The sequence below is a fragment of the Aricia agestis genome, chromosome Z (genome assembly GCF_905147365.1).
Source record: "Aricia agestis chromosome Z, ilAriAges1.1, whole genome shotgun sequence".
Classification (NCBI taxonomy): Eukaryota; Metazoa; Arthropoda; class Insecta; order Lepidoptera; family Lycaenidae; genus Aricia; species Aricia agestis.
The window spans coordinates 10030001-10051161 of NC_056428.1; the positions used below are offsets into that span (position 1 = coordinate 10030001).

Below are 21161 nucleotides of genomic sequence, written 5' to 3' on the forward strand. Positions count from 1 at the left end.
TTTGTATAACTTTCTTGCTCAACCGAATGTCCTGACTCATTTGAACCTGGTGAACACGGAAACTACACTGGAAAATGTATGTATTAATTTTACATTTAATAAAGTAGCATAAAAATAATAGGCATGCGATAAACTTGATTACTTATAAAATCTTTGTATTTTTAGAGAGTGGGAAACCTCTCTTTTATCGTATACCCGTTTCTTTCGAAAGATATACGGGGCTCTTTACTCTGTTAGTGGTAAAAAAGATTAATGTTTTTTTTGTACGAAGTACAAGAAAGTGACTATCGAGTATCGCTATTCTCTTTTATCATATCGTCTTTCTCAGATGTGGGGCGCTCTACTCCGAGGTTGTGCGGCGCGGTTGTCGTCACTAAAAGTGGGGCGTAACCCCTGGGGTGGGAGGCGCGCGCGAGACCCGCCCCCCTCCTTCCGCCAGTTCTTTACCGCCTGCCTCGCGTTACAAGACCTAGACCTATCGTATTGCCGTATGCCACCTGATGCGCTTAAGTAAGTGTTGTTTGTATGAAAGGATTTTGTGTTTTATAGGAAAACAGTGATATTTAGGTCGTGGATCTGAAACCGTGTGCCAGGCAGAGGCTAAGAACACCAATTACATTACATACGACATGTCGTATGTAATGTAATTGGTGTTCTTAGAGACTGATTAACTTTTCTAATGCTGATAAGTTAAAAAGTAATTTATAAATTTAAATAGTTATATACATATTTTGGCTATAAAGCAAAGAAATTAATTTTGTACTTTCTTTCATACACTAACCTTGAAACGAGGAGCCTTCATAATTACTGCATATTATACATAATGCTTTAAATATATATATTATAGGAGCCTGCTGCTCGGGCTGGCGTGTAACGAGAGCGCGCTGGGCGTGAAGCTGAACCTGGCGGGCGTGCTGGCGTCCTCGCAGGCGGCGCATGTGCTCGAGTCCTGCATACACGGCGTGCGATGTCTGCAGTCGCTAGATCTGTCCGACAACAGTTAGTACCTATTGCCGTTCCCGTCTATCATATACCCATCTCTCTCAGTCGGGTGGTAAAGCTCGACGTCCATTAGCCAATTGAAAACATTGCTATTAATTTCTTTGCCTGGGCTAGTGAAAACGCAACAGCGTTTGATTTGTGCGCGCGTGAATTTGACAAACAGCCTTAGGCCTTCTTCAGAATAATATTAGTGCTTGGTGACTCGTGTAAAGAGAGTTATACAAGTTCAGCAATTTTTTGAAATATAAAATCGATTTAACGAACTGTGTATAATTTACGTTTTAAATTTTTTAGGTATGGAGTTCGAATTGTCTGGCATTGTGCGGGCAATAGGAAAAAATCACTCTATAACACATTTATCGCTTAGCAAACTAACAGGAAAACGATCGTACGCCCCACCACTAATACAGGTGATAGTCTTGAAGTTTAAATCGCTTAACTCTTGAAAATTGTGAGTACTAAAAATTCTAAAAAATTTTAAAACTATAAAAAACATACTTATACTAAACATGACTTATTTTACAGGCATTAGTTCATGTACTCCAAGAACCAGACACAGCTTTAACTTCACTTGATCTCAGCGACTGTAAATTTAAGGTAAATAATGTAGTATAATAATATGTTGCTTACCTCCGACTCAAAAACAGGTTGCCTGCAATTTTGTTCTTGCAGAAATTCTTAATAACATATTTGCTAGCGGCTTCTTATCCGTACGTTTGCCGTTATAAAAAAAAAATATTTTGAATGTGATCCATAATATCCGTACGTACCGTAATTTTTTGCGTTTTTAGTTTGAAGATAGAACTATGTATGCTGTTCATGTATTTTATGTGTAAAAAACTAAATTACAATAAGCCTGTTACTTACTTACCTAATACTTACATAACTATCTTCTCAGAGTGACCTATACGGGCTATTAAACGCACTGGGTGGTGCGCGGCGTTTGCGCACGCTCGATGTTTGCGGCAATTTGGCGGGCGACGCCGGCGCGCGACTGCTAGCTAAGGCTCTGCAATGCAACTGTACATTACAGACGTTGTATATAGACAGAAACGCCTTTAGTATACAAGGTAAGCTATAGATAAGTCTAAGTGTAACCTTTTGGTGTGAACATATCATATTGTAATATTATACTACTCTATAATATTACAATATGATGTGTTCACACCAAAAGGTTACACTTAGACTTACCTTTTTCTAAAAATGACTAAAAAATTTACAACGTGAAATAAAACAGTAACGAAATGAAACATAAAATGGTTACAATTTAGATAAAATAAAATGCCATATTTAGTAATAATATTAAACTGTATACGTATTCGTGTAGGTCTAACGGACATAGCCCACGCGCTGCGGCGGTCTGTGAGCATGCGACGCGTGGAGTTCCCGGCGTGCGACGCGGCGGCCGGCGGGCGTGGCGCCAGCGAGCGTGTGGCCACACTGTGGAGGGAGTTGCACGAGAGGTGGGTTTATATTTTGTGTTGTTACTTTAGATAAGTTATCTACGTTTTTTATATTATATTAATAGTAATAAGAACCTGGATATTCCTAAATTCCTTTAGACTAGAGATCGCCCAATGGTCAAAATTCGACCTCAGAATTATCAGATAAAATAATAAATTATGTTTCCAACGCTTTTCTATTGATATTCTATTGCCATAAAATTGACTATATTATTCTTTGGAAATTCCTGTGACAGTCTCAGATTAATAAAGTCAAATGATGACAGACTGGCCGTGTAATCATAAAGTAAATATACCTAGCGGAATAGAGCAACAACCTCGAGCTGTCAAACGAAACCGAAAATGGTTTTCATCTGTGTGAAAAATATGTGTATTTATAAACTTACACAAGCATAATTAAACATGAATTCTATGAGATTAAATTGTCAACGTGCGGCACGTGCCGACTGGACGTCAAAAAAAGAGTGCTGCTGTCATGTATCACACGTCTCTTTTTACCACGCAGTGTTACTGATGTGTGACATCTCGCTTGCTCAGGCCTTTGTTTTTCTATTCCGCTAGGTATATTAACTTTATGGTAATAATTTACTAAGATTCAATGAAAAGTATTTTCAATTTGACAACAGACTACAACATTAAATATAAGAATTAAGAGTACAATTCGTATGTATTGGCTTGTCCCTAGTGACCCTAGTGTGTGTGTTCTTACTTGTAGTGTGTGTAATGTTTTATTTGTTAAAAAAATGTATGATAAAAGCATAATTTCAAAATAATATTAGCTCGATGCACTCCTTCACCATAATATAAACTATAACTGTGCGAAATTTCGTTCACCTGCGTTTCCGAATTTTTCGTAAAAAGGGTTATAAAGTTTTTCGCTCGCATATTAATATTATGATATCACTAAAATATATTTTTTCCCTTTATCACAATAATCATGTGAAGAAAGAAGAAAGTGAAGAAATTAAAAAGTTTCAACATCGTAGTGTCATCCCTTTCAAATCAATCTAAGAAAAAAGGGATGACACTACGATGTTGCCACTTTTTAATTTCTTCACTTTCTTGACGGATTACTATCGACACGTCAACGTTTCATGAAATGATTGAGTTTTTAAACTCCGATTTTTTAATTGGATATTTCCATACGACTTAAGATAATTTATATCTAAAAATAGAATACAATATTATGTATTATGTTAATTTACATTGAAGGAGAGTTAATAAAGCTTATTTTAGAAACAACTTGCTTATATTCGCAACGTTTGTAGGCTATCAACAAACAGTGTGGTTTGTGGTGGCGGGCGCGTGCGTGCACTCGCGTTAGAGCGCGCGTGGGCGGGGGGCGAGGCGGCGGCGGCGCTCGCGGCGCAGGCGGCGGCCGCGCTGCCCCCGCCCCCTCTACAACACGCGCTAGAGCGAGCCGCCGCCGCTGCGCACCATCTGCTGCATCAGTATTTGCAGGTGCGTCATTTTACTTAAGAACAGCACTTAATATAAATATAGGTCTACCAGGATCTCATTGCAAATTTAGACGGGAGATTTTCAAAAAATATCCTTGATCATTGGACATTTCTTTACATTTGCATGTATCACACACAGATTCAGCCGTTATAAGGAAAAATAGTATCCATTGCTCCAATTTCCCCAGTATTGGTAGCGTCAATTTCTTTTTTCCCTTTTTTGCGATCAGAATTCAGATCCTGGTAGACCCATAATAACGCAAAATCCGGTTTCCATAATGCCAGACAAACGGCTGAATACTGGAACGGCACTCAAATGTATCAATCAGCTAAAGGGCATTTAAATGTAAGCGTCTCCCATATTTAAGTGTTATACACAAACGCCACTCAGACGATTTCTTTTGATACTCAAGTAAGTGGCCCTGTGAGTAGCCGTCAAATATTTACATCATGGCAACATTTCATGTGTTTCATTTTACGCCAGATCTAACTTGATTGTACAAAATAAAAGTTTACTAAAAATCTTTCAATGCCGTTTACTATTTGTTGTTATTAAAAATTTTTAAAATAATTTAAGACATGACAATTTTAAATATTATTTTCCGGTTAATTACAATAGAATATCCGAACTCGGCTTTAATGTTTACAACAACCATACGTAGAATGGAACGGTGTTTTGAGTGACAACTGACAACTGTGAAGTGACAACTGACATCTGAGGAGGCGCGATCTAACTTGGATTTTAACATTAATTTGAAAACATTTTGTTGAACAAAAATAAATTTCTACATTATTATAATTGTAATATATTAATGGAGAAAAAAAAGAAACGCGGCTGTAATTATACAAGCTCGGAAAAAGATATGCTCTTAGAATTAGTTAAAAAGTGAGTAAAAGTAACATTATTATCAATATAATAATATGTACTATTTGCATGAAGTTCGTCGCTGTTTATTAATTTAAACACACTTTTCTAGACATCAACATATTATTGAAAACAAAGAAACCAACTCGAACATGATTTTAAAGAAGAGGGAATACAACGCTGTTGCTGCTAGTGGGTGCCGAAGTTGGGAACAACTTCGGCATCTATATGAAAACTTAAAGCAGCGGTCCAAAAAGAATATTGCTAATGCTAATGTAAGTCCCTCCATATATAAAAATATTATTTTATAATTGACTTTTGTAAACCTGTGTATGTTCTTACTTTTAGCGGCAACAGTTTTATGAAAAAACCAGAGTTGATATGAAAGAGGTGCAAAGTAAAGCATCACTCGATAAGGTTGGTAAAATGAATATCTACATATTAATTGAATGCTCTTTGTACTAATTCTAAATTTTTATACTTAATTTTTCATTTTATGCTATACCTTTTATAGAAAGAGATAAATCGTACTGGTGGTGGATCCTATAGGAGCACTATTAGTGCCCATGATGCACTAATATTATCGATGGTGGCACCTCAAGTACAACCTTTAGCGAATCCGTATGATGATGCAGCGCTTTATTTTGGTTAGTTTAATATTAAATTACAAATAAAATATTATGTTTTCAACTACATATATTTTTACACATAAATAACTGCTTATTTATTTCAGGTGACACAGAAAAAAATAATTTTCCAGATGAATATAGTATTATATGAAACTGTTAATATTGGTTGGTACACAAACATCTTTTGCTTCTTTATATTTAAAGTATTGCAGGTAACCAGGGGACTTTATTCTCATTTCTTTTCATTTTAGATGATCAAGATTATATTTTAACAAACAATACAAGCATCACAGAAAATATAGAGCCATGTACACAGATTCCAATCTTCAGGGTAATAACTTGTATTTATAATAATCAGTCAAGTGCTAGTCGGACTCGCGCACGAAGGGTTCTGTACCGGTATAGAGCAAAAGTAGGCAAACAATTGTGTTTTTGTATGAGAGCCCCCCTTAAAACTTTATTTTATTTTTACTACAGAATACATAATCTGTGAAAATTTCAGAAGTCTAGCTATAGCCGTTCTTGAGTTACAGCCTGGAGACAGACAGACAGACAGACAGACGGACAGACAACAAAGTCTTAGTAATAGGGTCCCGTTTTACCCTTTGGGTACGGAACCGGAACCCTAAAAATTAATAGGATTTCAATTAACGTCTATTTTAGATACATTTTTGTCTTAATTTTAGATGGTCAAGATAATATTATAACAAATGATATTAGAAACACAGAAAATACAGAGCGATGCACAGTGACGTCCAATCCAAGGGGTACATAAGTTTTTTGTTTTTATTATATAAAAATAACATATGTTGAAACTTCTACAAAATTTGATTCCACATAATATTATGTACTAAGTTTTATTTACTTCCTTTTAATAGGTGACCAAGAAATCATAACATTTAATACATCAAAGAAGCGTAAGCTTTTAAGGTCTACTTCCAATCCTTCTGGTAATTTTTAATTACAATTACTTTCTCTTTACTAAAATTGTGATGACTAACTTATGATAAATTAAACAATGTTTTTCAGAACAAGTTAAACATAATTCTAATTTAAAGGATCAATATTTTAAAATTAAAGTTCAAAATGCAAAAATAGAAAAGAAATATCTAATAAACAAGAATAAAATGGGTATAAACAAGTACAAATTGGAAATGGAAATTCTAAAATTAAGATTAAAGAGAATGCAACCTTCCAAAAAAATTAGTACTGTATAATAATATGTAATATTATTATTACTTTTTTAACCTAATGTGTATATGTAGTTGTTAAGTTGTTACTTGTTGATTTAGATTAAACTTTTTTACTGACCTTATGTTCCTACTAGTAATATTTAATAGTCGTTAACTTTTTACTTGTTGATCTATATAAAAATTTAAAGTTATTTTTAATAAAGGATATTTTATAAATAAATTATTGGTGTTTAATTTGTAAAATGTGTATTTATTAACATAGTTCTAACTACAAAATTTTGATTGGTGTTCAGCCCTATGGGTTGGGCTACAGCTTCCTACACCGCCTCATTAAGAAGGGTTGGTTCTTCCTCTGTCAATTCATCCTGCCTATATATAGCTATGTTGTGGAGCACAGCACATGCTACAATAATAGGGGGAATGTTTTCGAGCTTAAGCCCCAACCCATTCTGCAAGCAGGGAAATCTCCTTTTCAACACCCGAAAGAGCCGTTCCACTGGGTTTCGGGTGCTTATTTGGGATCTGTTGTAAGCCACTTCTGCTGCTGTCCGAGGGTTTAATAGAGGCGTCAGTAAGTAGGGCCGGCATGGATAGCCACTGTCGCCTAGAATATAAAAATTCCCAAAATCACCCCTCTCTAGCATTGCACATAATGGCGAATCATTAAATATTGTGCTATCGTGTACTGATCCAGGCCATCTAGCAACAATATTTCTTATTCTCAGGTGTGAGTTGACCATTTGAACGTTGAGGGAAAAGTATCCTTTTCTATTTCTGTATAACTCAGATTGAGCTCCACCTGAAATAATTATAACATTCATATAATAGATAGAAAATTCTTTATTTGTACAAACTAAACTAGATTACAATTTCAAATGAAACAATATAGGAATTTGTACAAACAGGCGGTCTTACCGCTGAAAGCAGTTTCTTCCAGACAACCTTGATATATAATATTATGATTGTAATTTTTCTTTTATAGCTTCATTAAAATGAATATGTAAATAATTTTATTGTTATCTTTAATTGGATATACCTTTATTTAGTATACAGACCTGGAGAATTGATTTTTATATGAGTGCAGTCCACTGCCCCCACAACTCTTGGGAAGTTTGCTATGCCATAAAAGTTATGAGCAACATCCAGACATTCTTGTCGCGTTGGCATATTAATGTATTGCGACTTCGTACTGGCTATTTTTGCAGTAACCCGGTGCACAATACGATGGACTGTGGGCTGCTCGATGTTGAAAATGTCGCCAATTACCCGTTGATAGCTGCCGGTTGCGTAAAACCGCAAAGTTATTAAAATTTGATCCATGGGCTGGATAGCTTTACTTCTCCTAGTAGGCGGTTTTATCGAGTTCCCAAACACGGACTCCAAGTATAGCACGGTTTCTTTCGAAAGACGAAAGCGCGCACGAAACTCTGCATCGTTGTATTTTTCAAATGCATTGAGCATTTGATTATTTCGGCGGCGACTCACGGTCGGCCCTTCATGATCGGAAAGACTAGATAGCGACGATAAAGACATTATTTTAAGTTTATACACACACTTTTTACGCAGTTTATACACAAATTCCTAATTTACGCAGGCGAAGCCGCGCGGGACATCTAGTCTATATATATACATATATATATATATATATATATATATATATATATATATATATATATATATATATATATATATATATATATATATATATATATATATATATATATATCTTAATATATATATTTCTTGTGTGCGTGTGTATGTGACTGAACTCCTCCTAAACGACTGGACCAATTTTGATGAAATTTTTTGTGTGTGTTCGTGGAGATTCGAGAATGGTTTAGATTTACAGTTTGGTCTACTGGAAAATGTTTTTTCAATTAATTTCTTATTTATAAGGAGTTGTTGATTTTGGAATGTTTTACATTAGATCCGGCGGACGGCGCTATCATCGCATTCAATATTATTCTATTTCAATTTTAGTTTGTCCTGACAGATGGTGCTACGATTAATTTGAAAAAAATTTTGTTATTCAATTCATGTGCTGATTAAAATATTAAATAAATAACACATAGGCTACAATTTTAACCGACTTTCAAAATGGGGGAGGTGTTATGTTCGTTTTCTTATATTCAACGATTACTCCGCCGTTTGTTAACCGATTTTCAAAATTTTTCTTTTGGTATATAGGGTATCATCCCAATTTGGTGTTATATTCAGAAAAGTGGTGATCTGATGAAGGATCCATAAGTAATCGAGGGAACTCCTCAAAACTTATAGGGAAACATATGGTGACTTCGGTTTCGTGAGAAGTATTCTAAGCATATGCTACCAACAAGTAAGATTTTGCACCGAGATATACCTGGTATACCGTGGTTCGGAAGGTGCTGAGAGAATTCCTGATTCTTTATAGATACAAGTTTGGGAGTTTCGGCGTTGTTTTAAGAACAGAAAGCATATGCTACTATGCAAATTACATTCTTCATCATCATCATCATCATCATCATCATCACTACCATATTATACCATTTCATAGTCTTTTAGATCGAGACTCGAGTTTGTCAAGCGATAATTAAAAAAAATCTATATCTACCTAATATTATAAACCTGAAGAGTATGTTTGCTTGAACGCGTCAATCTCAGAAACTACAGGTCCGATTTAAAAACTTATCTCAGTGTTAGATAGATCATTTATCGAGTAAGACTCATCATTTATCGAGAAGGTTATATTATATTATTACTCTAAGACTAATACGACAGAAGAAACTCAGGAAAATGTGGGAAAAACGGGGGAAATATTTTTTATGGGAAAATGTACCAACGGATTCTGTGAAATTTCTAATTTACGCGGGCGAAGCCGCGCGGGACATCTAGTATATATATATATATATATTAGAGTAGAGCAAGTGAAGGGAGTAGGGACATAAGCAATTTTTTATGGAAAAATGTACGGTTTCTGTAAAATGCCTAATTTACGCAGGCGAAGCCGCGCGGGACATCTAGTCTATATATATATATATACAAGATGGGGAATGGAGAAACTCGTGACGTTGGGTCGCTTGCCCATACAAAAGTAAAAAAAAAAAAGGTCATTCAGCGCTGCTACTTTCACAGTGAACTCTCTACAAGGAACACATACACACCCTAAAGTATTGTCACTTAGTTTTGTTACACCTGTATAAATGGATTTCCAATTGTGTCAGTAACGCTATAACTCGTTAACGGCTGAACCGATTCTGATAATTTTAGTCTTAAAATAATCCTTAAAGTCCAGGGAAGGTTTTTAAGTGACACGAAGTTCACCGGGACAGCTAGTTGTTTATGAATTATAAATCTTATTCTGCAATTGTATCTAACCAAACTTAACCAAAATATTACAGTTTAATTCAATATTCGTTTTTCATTCCCCATGCAGCGGTGCAGCGAGGTGTTCGCGGCGATGGGCGGCGGCGGGGGCGGGGCGGAACTGGTGACACTGCAGGCGGTGCGCGACGCCATGGCGCCCTGCAACGCCACGCTGCAAGATCTACTCAAGTAATTTAGTTCTCACTTTTCGAACTTGGTGTGTTTTTTTATCTGACATGTTTTAATCATATATGTACGCTGCTATACATATTTTGTGTATTATTCCACAAAAAAAATACGTATTAAGTTATGAATGCAGCTATGTTCTTTATATAATTTAGAACAAGACTGCATTTATAACACAAAATATGCTTAACAGTGACCGTATTATACATATAATGTAGTAGCCGGGACGCACGGTCGCGCGGACGTATATAATTCGAGCCTAACAAATTTTGGTCGACGTTATTATTATGTAATCCTTTTAAACTTACTTCGATGTTAGATATTTCATATTATGATGGCATAAGGTAAAAACTCTAAAACTAACGTGTTACAGCGAGGCAGTAGAGAACCTAGCGTTGTCGGCGTGCGAGAGTGTCGACAGCGTAGACAGCGAGCCGGCGCCCAGCTCCGAGACGGACATCCCCGACCTGCTGTCGCCTATATCACATTCAGGGGTAATTATAGTAAATTCATTTAACTCCAGTTTCAGTGCCACCGACTCACCTGTATAGTTCACATAAATTTGATTCCAGAGGTCTAATATTTAATATTTTTATTTATTTTATGCTAACTAGAAGTTGGATTATTTGAACCTGGTAAGACTTAAGTTTTATTACGTAGTTCATTAAAAAGCTCTCAAAACTTAAAATGGGATCATTATTATAACAAAAATTTATTTTTGTTACAAGTGATCAATTATTATGATCTTGTTCAGACACGCGTCAACAAAATATGTTATGTATTTGGCTTTTGGCCACATTATTTTAAGTTTTTAGAGATTTAGATTTTTTGTTATGTGCTTAGTTGTTATTTTCCCGATGGTCTTTGATTTATTATAATTTACAGCAAATAAAAATATTTATAATGTTCAATCATGTCATGTGTAGGCGACGCCGCTCGGTTGCCGGCGACGCGAGCGATGCCGCCGAGTGCGGCCGAAGTCAGTAGCGGAGCAGCAGCAATGCAGCAGCAACGAGATGCTGTCATTGCCGCCGCTGCACGCTGAAGCGGCGGACGCGCTCGCAGACCTGCCCGCCAACACGCTCAGACACCTCGTTAAAGGTAGATCAGCTGTGGAATATAAGGGAGAAGGTAAAAGGTATAAAACAAAGAACTCTGGTCGGCGCAGCAACAGTGCAGTAGCTACGAGATACTGTCGCTGCCGCCGCTCTACGCTGAGGCGGCGGACGCGCTCGCAGACCTACCCGCCAACACGCTCAGACACCTCGTCAAAGGTAGATCGGCTGTTGAATAAAAGGGAGAAGGTAAAAGGAATAAAACAAAGAACTCTGGCGGCGCAGCAACAGTGTAGCAGCAACGAGATACTGTCGCTGCCGCCGCTGCACGCTGACCTGCCCGCCAACACGCTCAGACATCTCGTCAAAGGTAGTAGAGGGCAGCAGTTGAGCGATAATAATTAATTAAATGCTAACATTTTAATACTATCAGGTGATTTTTTCACAGCAGCAGTGTTTATTAAATTCTGTCATTTCAACATTAATTGTATAGAAATTACATAGCCAATTTAGGGCGGATTCGACCAAACTGGAGTAAAATTTTACTCGAGTACAACTGTTTCCTGATCTAAGAGTAAGCTGGTTTTGCGTTTTTCCAACTTCTAATCCAAGAATGAGGTAATTACACGGGAGTAAATATTTACAGGGGCTATTTTGGTGGAGTAAATCAAAGACTTCTATTTAAACTGATGTAGACATGCCATACGCACCAAATGTTCCGCCGTTCCAATAGAGCTAATTCACACTATTGCAGTCAGTTTTCACTGGCACGCTGTACGTGACGGTCGTATGCGAGTGTGTACGGTTAGCAAAGAAATTTTTAAAACAAACTTAGTTTTATTTTCAGATACTAAATGTAATCAAAGGGCAAAATGCTATCTTATGTTATAAGATTTTGTAAAAAATATACAAATAAATCAAATAAATCTTCAATATAAACCTTTCACAGGTAACTATCATAGTTGTTCACAATAGATGAATAAATTTTACCTGACTACAGCAAAGCAAAAAGTAAGAGTTATGTGTCTCACAGGCTATGTATGTATGTATGTACTTATATGTTACCGTTAATTTGCGTAAGCAGTTAGAGTGCAGATTAACGCGGTATTCTGCAGATTATCTGGGTGAGTCAGTTAAAGTGCATAAGATTGATTATATTCTTACATTACTGGATAATCTGCAGAATATCTAGGTAATCTGCAGACTACTGACCATGCATACGGCAAATTGCATAAAACAGGTTCTTGTTTGAATAAATCACATTATTTAGTTGTAGGTATAGGGATTATTGAATTTAATTTTTAGGACATTAACAAAGGAATAAAATATTAAAATTTAAGTAACTAAAATATTACTGCACTGATAAAATGTAACAGATCAAATCAACTAGAAAGAAACCAATAATAAACAATTAAAAACAGTGTAATGTTAGCCATACACGCAACGGTCTACCGGAGAGGTCTACCTGTGCAGGTATGCCTGCGCAAGTAAATCGGAATGTGTGTAGGAATAGACCTGTGCAGTTGCTTGGACCTGTGCATTCGACCGGCGCAAAATCGAGAATCAATTCTTTCGAGTGACACCTGCGCAGGCATACCTGCAGGTGACCTCTCCGGTAGACCGTAGCGTGTGTGGTAGCCATATGGTTAACATGCTTAAGTCAAAATTTTTTTGGACAAACGAAGGAAGAGTTTAGCTTAGATTGTGAAAGAGTGACGTTAATGTGTTTTATATTAATTTCCTAAGATTGTTCTGGGTTTTAACCACTGGATACTCGGCAAAAATAGAAATCCAAAATCCAAAAAAAAAATGGCGCCCAGCCCCGCCCCTTTTTTACAAATAATGTAATATTTTTTACATCCAACCCACATTTTATGCTTCTGTGAAAAACATTAACAGCTATGTTACATTTTCTATCTATCAAGCCATCATAATTATAGTATTTAGTCTGATTTAATATTCTTTTCACAGTATGTACTTTGAAAATTATTTTTCTGACCCTTTGATTACAAATTAAACAATATTTTGTTATAATCTACACGGCGGAACCCTAAATTAGACCCTTGTATCAACAATTCATCGAAACATCTTGAATTGTTTATAAAAACAGCCGTGATTTACGACCTGAAAAAACCGGTTTCGTATAACCCACAAGCAAACTTCGTCATTAGTGCTATACAAATAAAGTTCAAAATGTCGCGGCCGGCAGAAAATAGCCGTTATCTGTGAACTTTTGTTCTCAATTGTTTAGAAACGTAATGCATAATATTGATATAAATTGTCTTAGAGACATTGTGTAAATAACTTGTATAAGCGTTTTACGTAATTAATTTACAAATATATGAAGCAAATCACGTCCAAATCACCAAAAAATTAACCAAATTTTCGAGTGTAACCTAGAAGTTTTTACGATGTATTTCTTTCAAATTATTATCTAAACAATTAATTATTAGTAAATTTAGGTATTTTACTACTTACATTCGTTAAATCAATCCATTATTTCAAACAAATTACACAACACTGCAGAACACACACGAAAAAGTTCACGATTTTCAAATGACTGAAAAATATTCGTCGACCACAGATTGTATAATATTTTGCATTCAGAATGTGGCAAATGTATCATAGATTGTTACTAACCAAACTTCTTCTTACAAAAGTAGTCTCTAAATCAGCGAAATACGAAATGTAATCGAATGAAGAGCGCGGCCCACTTGGGCCTTATGACGCTTGACGGAATGGCGCTTGACATTTAGCGCGGCCCAAGTGGGCCTTATGGGGATTAAGGAGTTGTGTTTTATTGGTAGAATATTAACCATTAGATATTTATTATCATGCACAAGTGTAGGCCAGTGATACAACTTCTAGAAACGTGCCTTTTGTGTTCGCTCCTAAACTCCATCGAAAGTTTTAGTAAAGCGTCTGCCATTTTACTGAATCGACCGATTTGAGTCCTTGACTGCATTGACTTTTACTTTGACTTTGACTAGACTTTGGACTTTACCAAATAGAAAATCGATGCTAAAAATTGTTACAAGAATGTTCTTGTATTCAAATAAGTGGCGGGAAAACTATGTAGTTTTCCCGCCACTTATTTGACACTGGCCATGGTTAATGGTTATATAGCCGAAGCGCCGTTATAAGAAAAAAATAAACAAAGGATAAAATATTCAATATTAATTTCAATGTTGTTGTTGTTAATGTTACCCCACTGAAAAAATATAACAGACCAAATCGTCGAACATAGGAACAGAGGGGTGCAGTCCCAGCGAAGGAGCGTAACAAAAGTGTTTGGTTCACTGTCTTCCGCAATTCAACGATGTACCATTCGTTACTATGCAAACTAACTAGGTAAAGTACAAAAATTATCATTTTTGTTTTAAATTTCACACTTGCCCGATGGTATCAGGAAATCTGCAGATTACCCAGTAAATTTGAACATTAACGTATTCCGCATTCTAACGGTAACATAATATTATATACCTATACAATGCATTCGACCACCCTCCCGCACGCGCACGCCCTTTGCAGGTATACCAGTTAATTGTAAGTTGTAGTTTAAGTTTAATTAATATTATTATAAAAAACAAACTTAATAACAAAAAAAACTTAATTTGTAATAGACTTTTTTGCAGTCAGTACTTGCGGGCGTTTGATCTTTCGGGGAGTTACGCTTGCGTTCGGTATGACCGAATGTCATAGGCCTGCATAGATCCTTGTCACTTTTGTTACTAATAATATTGGCATCTCGCACTTGACTACGTAGATATACTTTTAGTTTCTGTGTGTGAGTAATGTTTTGAGTGTATTGTTTTGGGATTGCTTTTTAAATGACATTTCTTAGAGTACACCACTTAAATAAATAATAAATAAATAAACGTTTATTCTGCCACCATTAAATGTTACACATATGACATATGACAATATAGCTATTATATACAGAACTGATATAAACAAGAACAAAATTAAAAATTAACCTATTTTACCTATAATCTACAGCTACAGCTAATTCATACATAAAAAACTATCACAGGTAAACAAAAAAGAAAAGAAAAACACAATTAATGTATTGATAGCACAATTATAGCACGCCAGTGTAACACCCAAGTGTGCAGAAACGGAGACCACTCAGGTTAAGACAACCGAACAGTCGTCCCTGATCTTCCGTGGACCCCTTATTTTCGGGCTGAGGACAAGCAGACGGAAGCTATATTTTAAAATTATAATATTATATTATATAAAAGACGTAGACATAATAGAGTGTTGAAAAATATAATGATACTTTCTAATAAAACATTAGACCAATGAAAGAATACATATACAGATACTAGATAGATAATATTGTTACTTGTTACATTTTTATAGATATACCATAATATTGCATGTGTTGTGTATTTTTAAGTATGCCGGTAATATAGACGTAATAATATAATAATATGTTCTATAGTATGTATGAAAAAGGACTAACATTTTTTTTTCATAAATGCTACGATACTATGTCACACAGTTGTTGCTTAAGTAAGTGTAATTTATATTTATTTTTAAAGTTAAAACTATTCTTCAACGATCGAAGCGGTGGGGGCAAGTTGTTCCAAACTTTACTGGCGACATACCTAAAACTTCCTCTAAAGGCAGCGGTATGATGTAGTTGAGAAATCATCAAGTAACTCGACCCCCTAGTAGTTATACTTGACTGCTTCTCGTTTGCCCACTGCAGTTTACTGTAAAGGTAAGGTGGTACTTTGATTGACTACATTAAACAGAAGAGTAGCAAAATGCAGTTGTCTACGGTAGTCCATACGCAGCCAGCGTAAGCCGTTGATGTACGGTGTTACGTGAGCGCGCGGAGGGATTGAACAACAGAACCTGGCGCATGCATTCTGCACCCTCTGTATGAGTTTCCTTGACCTAGACAGCAAACAGGGGCCTATAACGGAATCAGCGTAATTTAATTTTGATAGGACTAGCGACTCGCATAAATTTACACGTAATTCTTTAGTCAAAAAATTTCAAATTTTGTATAGTAGTTTGAGTCTATAAAAACAGTTCCTAACTGTATTAATTACATGTTTCTCAAACCTCAATCTCTCGTCCATTAAAACCCCTAATTTTTTTACTTCAGTTACCCTTTCGATTTTTTTCCCATGACACTTATGTGTGGCTCAGCGTCACCCCACCCCCACGAGATCGCACGTGGTCAGGTCTAGTAATGTGGACGAGTCTGTAATTGGGCACTTTTGGAGCGCGATTATCTTTACCCTGTCTCAACCAAGTTTCATTGATACCAACTATGTCACAGTCATGTTTATCCATAACTAGCAAAAACTCGTCATGTCTAGACCAGGGCTGTAGCTAAAGTCAGATTTGAGGTAGGGCAGAATTGGTTATAGGTAGGGCGGAAGTAAGAAAAAAATCATAATTGATTGATTTTCTTGGGTTTTGGTATTTTTAAGGTAGGGCATTATGATTTTAAGGTAGGGCATTGCCCCACAATGCCCCCCCCTAGCTACGGCCGTGGTCTAGACCCTAGTGAACCGGGATTTAAGAAACCAATTTTAATTTTTTTAGATTGATCATCTTAGTTTAAATACCTCACCTCAGTTTAAGTACCTCAGTTTAAATAGAATTCTTTGGAGTAAATATTAAACTGAGAATAGTTGCACAACAGGGTGTCAACTGTCACGGTCGGTGTCTGTGAACTATAATTGACATTTTATTTCATACTCTTTGAGTAACTTGGTAAAATGCAAACGATAATATCCTAGAGTAAATTAAAGGAGTAAAATTATTCTCATGATAGTTATACTCGTGTAACTTCAAGTTTGGTCGAATCGGGCCTTAGTCATTTTTTGGAAATAAAATTCTAGTTTATGCGTTTAAGTTTGTTAGTTAAATAAAATCATGATGAATTCAATGGTTATTGTTATTTTATTACACACTATATTTTCTTAGGCTCAATAATGGTTAGATTGAAAGATATTATACTAGCTTTAAATGGCCTCTCTCATTTTACAGGACGACCCAGGAGAGTAAAAACGAGAGCGCCGTCGCGACCGATAACGGACCAATCGCAAGACATTGATGAAGGTAATTTGTGATATTTTCGATAGCAACTTCGTAAAAAACTATTTATTTTTCTTACAGGTAAATTTCAAATCACACATTGCTATATATATATATATATATATATATATATATATATATATATATGTGACAGTTTTAATTGTTGCATTACATGCCGATCGCGAAACGATCATGCGTGCACGTAATGCACATATTGCATGACGAAAAATTAAAGAATTTGTCAATCAATGTATACAGCACGTAGTTTGCATGTCATTCACATCAATCAATACAATAAACGATAATGTGTGGATGGCAGCACGTAACGCATGCAATAGTGAATTATCGTCTATTTTGTGCTTGAATTTCCGTTCAGGTTTGGACGAGTTCTGGCGCGCGTGCCGCACGCCGCCGGGCAGCGAGGAGGCGTCATCGGTGTCGGCGCGCACGCCGCTCACGTCGCGCTCGCTGCACTCGCTGTCGTCGCTGGCGTCGTCGCCGCGCGCCAGCCCGCGGGCCACGCCCCGTCACTCGCCGACGCTGCGTCGCGACGATACTATGTAATGCGTTTGTATCTACTACCACCAAGCTACACTAATTGGCCCTTATAACATACAAGGTATCCTTGTAATTGTTTAGAATGTTAAAAACGATTGTAATTGTGTTTGTTCTACCGTAGCTGCTTAACTTCGTCTAAATGAAGTTTTGTATATAGACGAAGTTAAGCAGGAGTTTTGTATATTTATACTTTGATTTATTTGCCATTCTATTCGAATTGTTTTACCTTTAACCTGATTGTATATTATTGTCATTTCAGGTATAGCGTAACATCGGGGGAAAGTACGCCAGTATTATTAGAATGCGGTAAGATTTTTTATATTAAAAGCTGTGTTTATAAAACAGCTTTAAAATTAAATAAAGTTTATATAATATATGGTCGAAACGAACCATTCGTGTTGAATCATCGTGAACATTTCATAGAGGTATCTCGCTGCAAGTCTTCCGACAACGTGGGCAACAAGATGGCGCCGACGTCGCCGCCGCCGTCGCGGTCGTCGGACAACGTGAACGCGATCGGTGAGTGCGCGTCATGGGCGCGCGTGTGGCCGGACGTGATCGTGACACCGCATTGCGAGCACATGCTTAGGGAGATCGCAGACGGCACACTTTTTGTGTGATCGAGTCTGCGGCGCACATACAGTTGGCATGGCCGCGCCATCTCCCATAAACGGACGCTAAACTGACCTTTAAGTGTCTTAAAGTTGAGTGGGTCACAGTTAGGCCGGTATAAATAGTACTCAAGATGCATCTCGGTCTTAAGACACGGTTCAGGTTCTGTGATTGGTTGGCTGCCAAAATTTGGACCAAACACAGAGCCAAACCGCGTCTTGAGACTGGGTCGCATCTTAAGTGCTGATTATTTATACCGGCCTAAGTATATTATACGAGAGCGCGAGCTCCGAGAAATATACAATTATACAAGTGACCTTGAGTCGTGACTACGATTTGCTAAAAATTTTTTATTGAGCTAGAACATTTTGTCGAGATAAAAACTATAGTTTGTGCGTTTTAGGATCACAGCACACATATCAGCTTGGAAAGGGATCGTCACCGTATCGCCTTTTGCCTCGCCGTCAACCAGGCGTCAACCTAACGTATGCACGTAACCAAAGCGGATCAGTAGCGCCTGTACGTCAACTCGGCTAGAGGCTAGGCGACGCCTTGCTTACGGCTCAAGGAAGGGGAAAGGGGCAAAGGTGGACGAAGAAGCGTAAGCTTGAGTACGGAGAGAGCCGTAAGCGGGTGGACGACGAGTCGTAAGCGGGTGGACTACGAGCCGTAAGCTGGTGGACGACGAGCCGTCCACGCGTCCCGGTTCGGAGCCTGTTCCGAGGCGAGGCGATTACGTTACGGTTCCGTTTAATGTGCGTTGCAGTAGGCAGTTTCATACAAACAATATTGAACGGCTCGAGGCGATACGGTGCCGATCCCTTTCCGAGTTGATATGTTTGCTGTGACCTTTAAGATAATATGGGTGACAATTCTCATATTTCTTGCTACGGATTTTTTTTACAAGAAAACAAAAAATAACCAAAATGTAATAAATTATATTTCATCTACAAAAACAAATGTTTCCTATAATGGGGATTGTCCATTTTTTTTAATTTTGCTCATTACAAAAACATTTCGAGGAATAAGGTCAGTGATTGTTTTTCTGTATATAAACGAAAAAAATACCCATTAGTTACTTATATTTTTGAACAAATACGTTTAACCTTTGTTTGACCTTCAATGGCGTTAAATTAGCAATAAATTCGACTAACATTACGTTTCGAACTTTTGGTAAGCTTCTCGTATCAGCTTTCACATAATGAGAACTTGCATTTGACGAACCAGCCATTATAAATAAGATTGAAAGGAAATTTAAAACATATGCAGAGGTCAATTGGCGGCCGATGATGACGTCAGAGCGAAACTTTAAAAAATTATAGAGAAAAAACTAGCCAATGAATTTCAAAATTATTTAAATTATATTCTTAAAATACCCTATTTTAACGAAAAAAAATATAAAAAGTACATGTGATTTTTTTGGACAATGCCCATTGTAGATGAATAAAAATGAAAAGTTGCTAAATGCTATTACTTATTAATATAAAATTATATTATTAACTGTGAAATAGGAGTAAAGCCGCCAATCCACCGCAGCGCACGAAGAGACTACGCGCATGCGTCAAGCTTCGCTTTGTAAGAAAATATATGTGACTGTGTCCACTGCAACCCACGGACACGCTACGCACGAATTGACTCACGTAGCTTGCTCGAATGTGGTGCACACGTAGCTCAACGCTGGCCACGCTACGCATGCTGTGCACGGGATACACGGAAGCGCGTACATAGTATTCAAAACTTTGCTGCGCTACAGTTGTACAGTCGTGGCCGTGTGCATATTAGCGTGTGCTGCAGTGGAAACGTTGACCCACGTAGTCAAACTAATAGCACTGGCCGTGCACAGCGTGTGCCGCGGTGGAATTGCGGCTTAAGTATAAAATTATTGTCGCAAACATTTGAAAAATGTCAGATGCACGAAATGAGATGACACTGTGAATCGAAATCAAATCGATAAAAAAGTACCCCTGAAATGTTAGTACGAAATCAATAATTTCAATTGCAATTCCTTTACGAAGTGATTCTATATTTTTAAATTATCGATTAATTTTTGTTAGGTTAGCTACCCTACTATTGTCAATTATAATGTGTCACGTATATCATTTTAAAACGCATAGGCTATAGTATGGATGTCATTAACAATATTTAAACGCAGCTCAACCGATGTAATGATGAGAATCGCCTCTCTTTAATCTCAATTAAATACCCGCGAAATTATCAGTCTATAATTTGTAAATTTTTATGTATAAAATTTGGATCAGTTTAGCGTTCGGACTTTAGCCTCGACTCAGGCGATCGTTAAAGTACCTATTTCAAACACAGCTATAGCTATTTTAAGAATGTTATTTGGCCACGAGAGTTTATATCAAAATGTTCTTTAGATCCTGGTGATAACGTTTTATCAGGACGGAAATGACTCTGAACGAACTATTAAGCTGTTTTGTGTCTCTCGGTTGCCTGATTCGTGGCTGGCAGTAACACAGCTTCGCCTTTTATATCAACGGTTGCAAGTCTAAAGATGAGGTCTTTTAATCATCATATAATAATAATTAATTGAAGAATACCATACAAAATATCACTTAATCTTCTAAGGATTGGTGTTAATAAGGACCTAACTATTATATTGTAATTTGTAAACACAGCAGCCCCCTATGATCTCAAGCTTTTGTTTTGTGGCTTTGGGGCACGAATGTCTACTAATTTGCTGCTTACCCGAACACACGTCTACTAAATACT

General features: G+C 36.8%; 2 protein-coding genes across 10 annotated transcripts in view; one reads left to right on the plus strand and one right to left on the minus strand.

Moving 5' to 3' along the window:
- LOC121738522 (F-actin-uncapping protein LRRC16A) overlaps positions 1-21161 on the plus strand; it is a 53782-nt gene that overhangs the window by 26086 nt on the left and 6535 nt on the right. For 5 of the 9 annotated variants that reach the window (XM_042130639.1, XM_042130640.1, XM_042130641.1 and 2 more), the window contains 16 exons: positions 1-76; positions 329-510; positions 848-999; positions 1297-1412; positions 1528-1599; positions 1901-2072; positions 2330-2465; positions 3734-3926; positions 10025-10143; positions 10514-10634; positions 10755-10775; positions 11067-11241; positions 17211-17282; positions 17635-17818; positions 18076-18122; positions 18240-18335. The exon at positions 1-76 is cut by the window's left edge and continues 2 nt beyond it. In XM_042130639.1, coding sequence (XP_041986573.1) covers positions 1-76; positions 329-510; positions 848-999; positions 1297-1412; positions 1528-1599; positions 1901-2072; positions 2330-2465; positions 3734-3926; positions 10025-10143; positions 10514-10634; positions 10755-10775; positions 11067-11241; positions 17211-17282; positions 17635-17818; positions 18076-18122; positions 18240-18335 — 1934 coding nt within the window. The remainder of the gene's footprint in view (positions 77-328; positions 511-847; positions 1000-1296; positions 1413-1527; positions 1600-1900; positions 2073-2329; positions 2466-3733; positions 3927-10024; positions 10144-10513; positions 10635-10754; positions 10776-11066; positions 11242-17210; positions 17283-17634; positions 17819-18075; positions 18123-18239; positions 18336-21161) is intronic. The other 4 variants (XM_042130643.1, XM_042130642.1, XM_042130645.1 and 1 more) reach the window with 1 other exon arrangement.
- LOC121738523 (putative nuclease HARBI1) lies at positions 6842-7788 on the minus strand. The gene is made up of 2 exons (XM_042130649.1): positions 7668-7788; positions 6842-7411 (listed from the first exon to the last, which is right to left on the minus strand). Exons 1-2 carry the CDS (start codon positions 7777-7779, stop codon positions 6930-6932), a joined length of 594 nt encoding a protein of 197 aa, XP_041986583.1. The 5' UTR covers positions 7780-7788; the 3' UTR covers positions 6842-6929.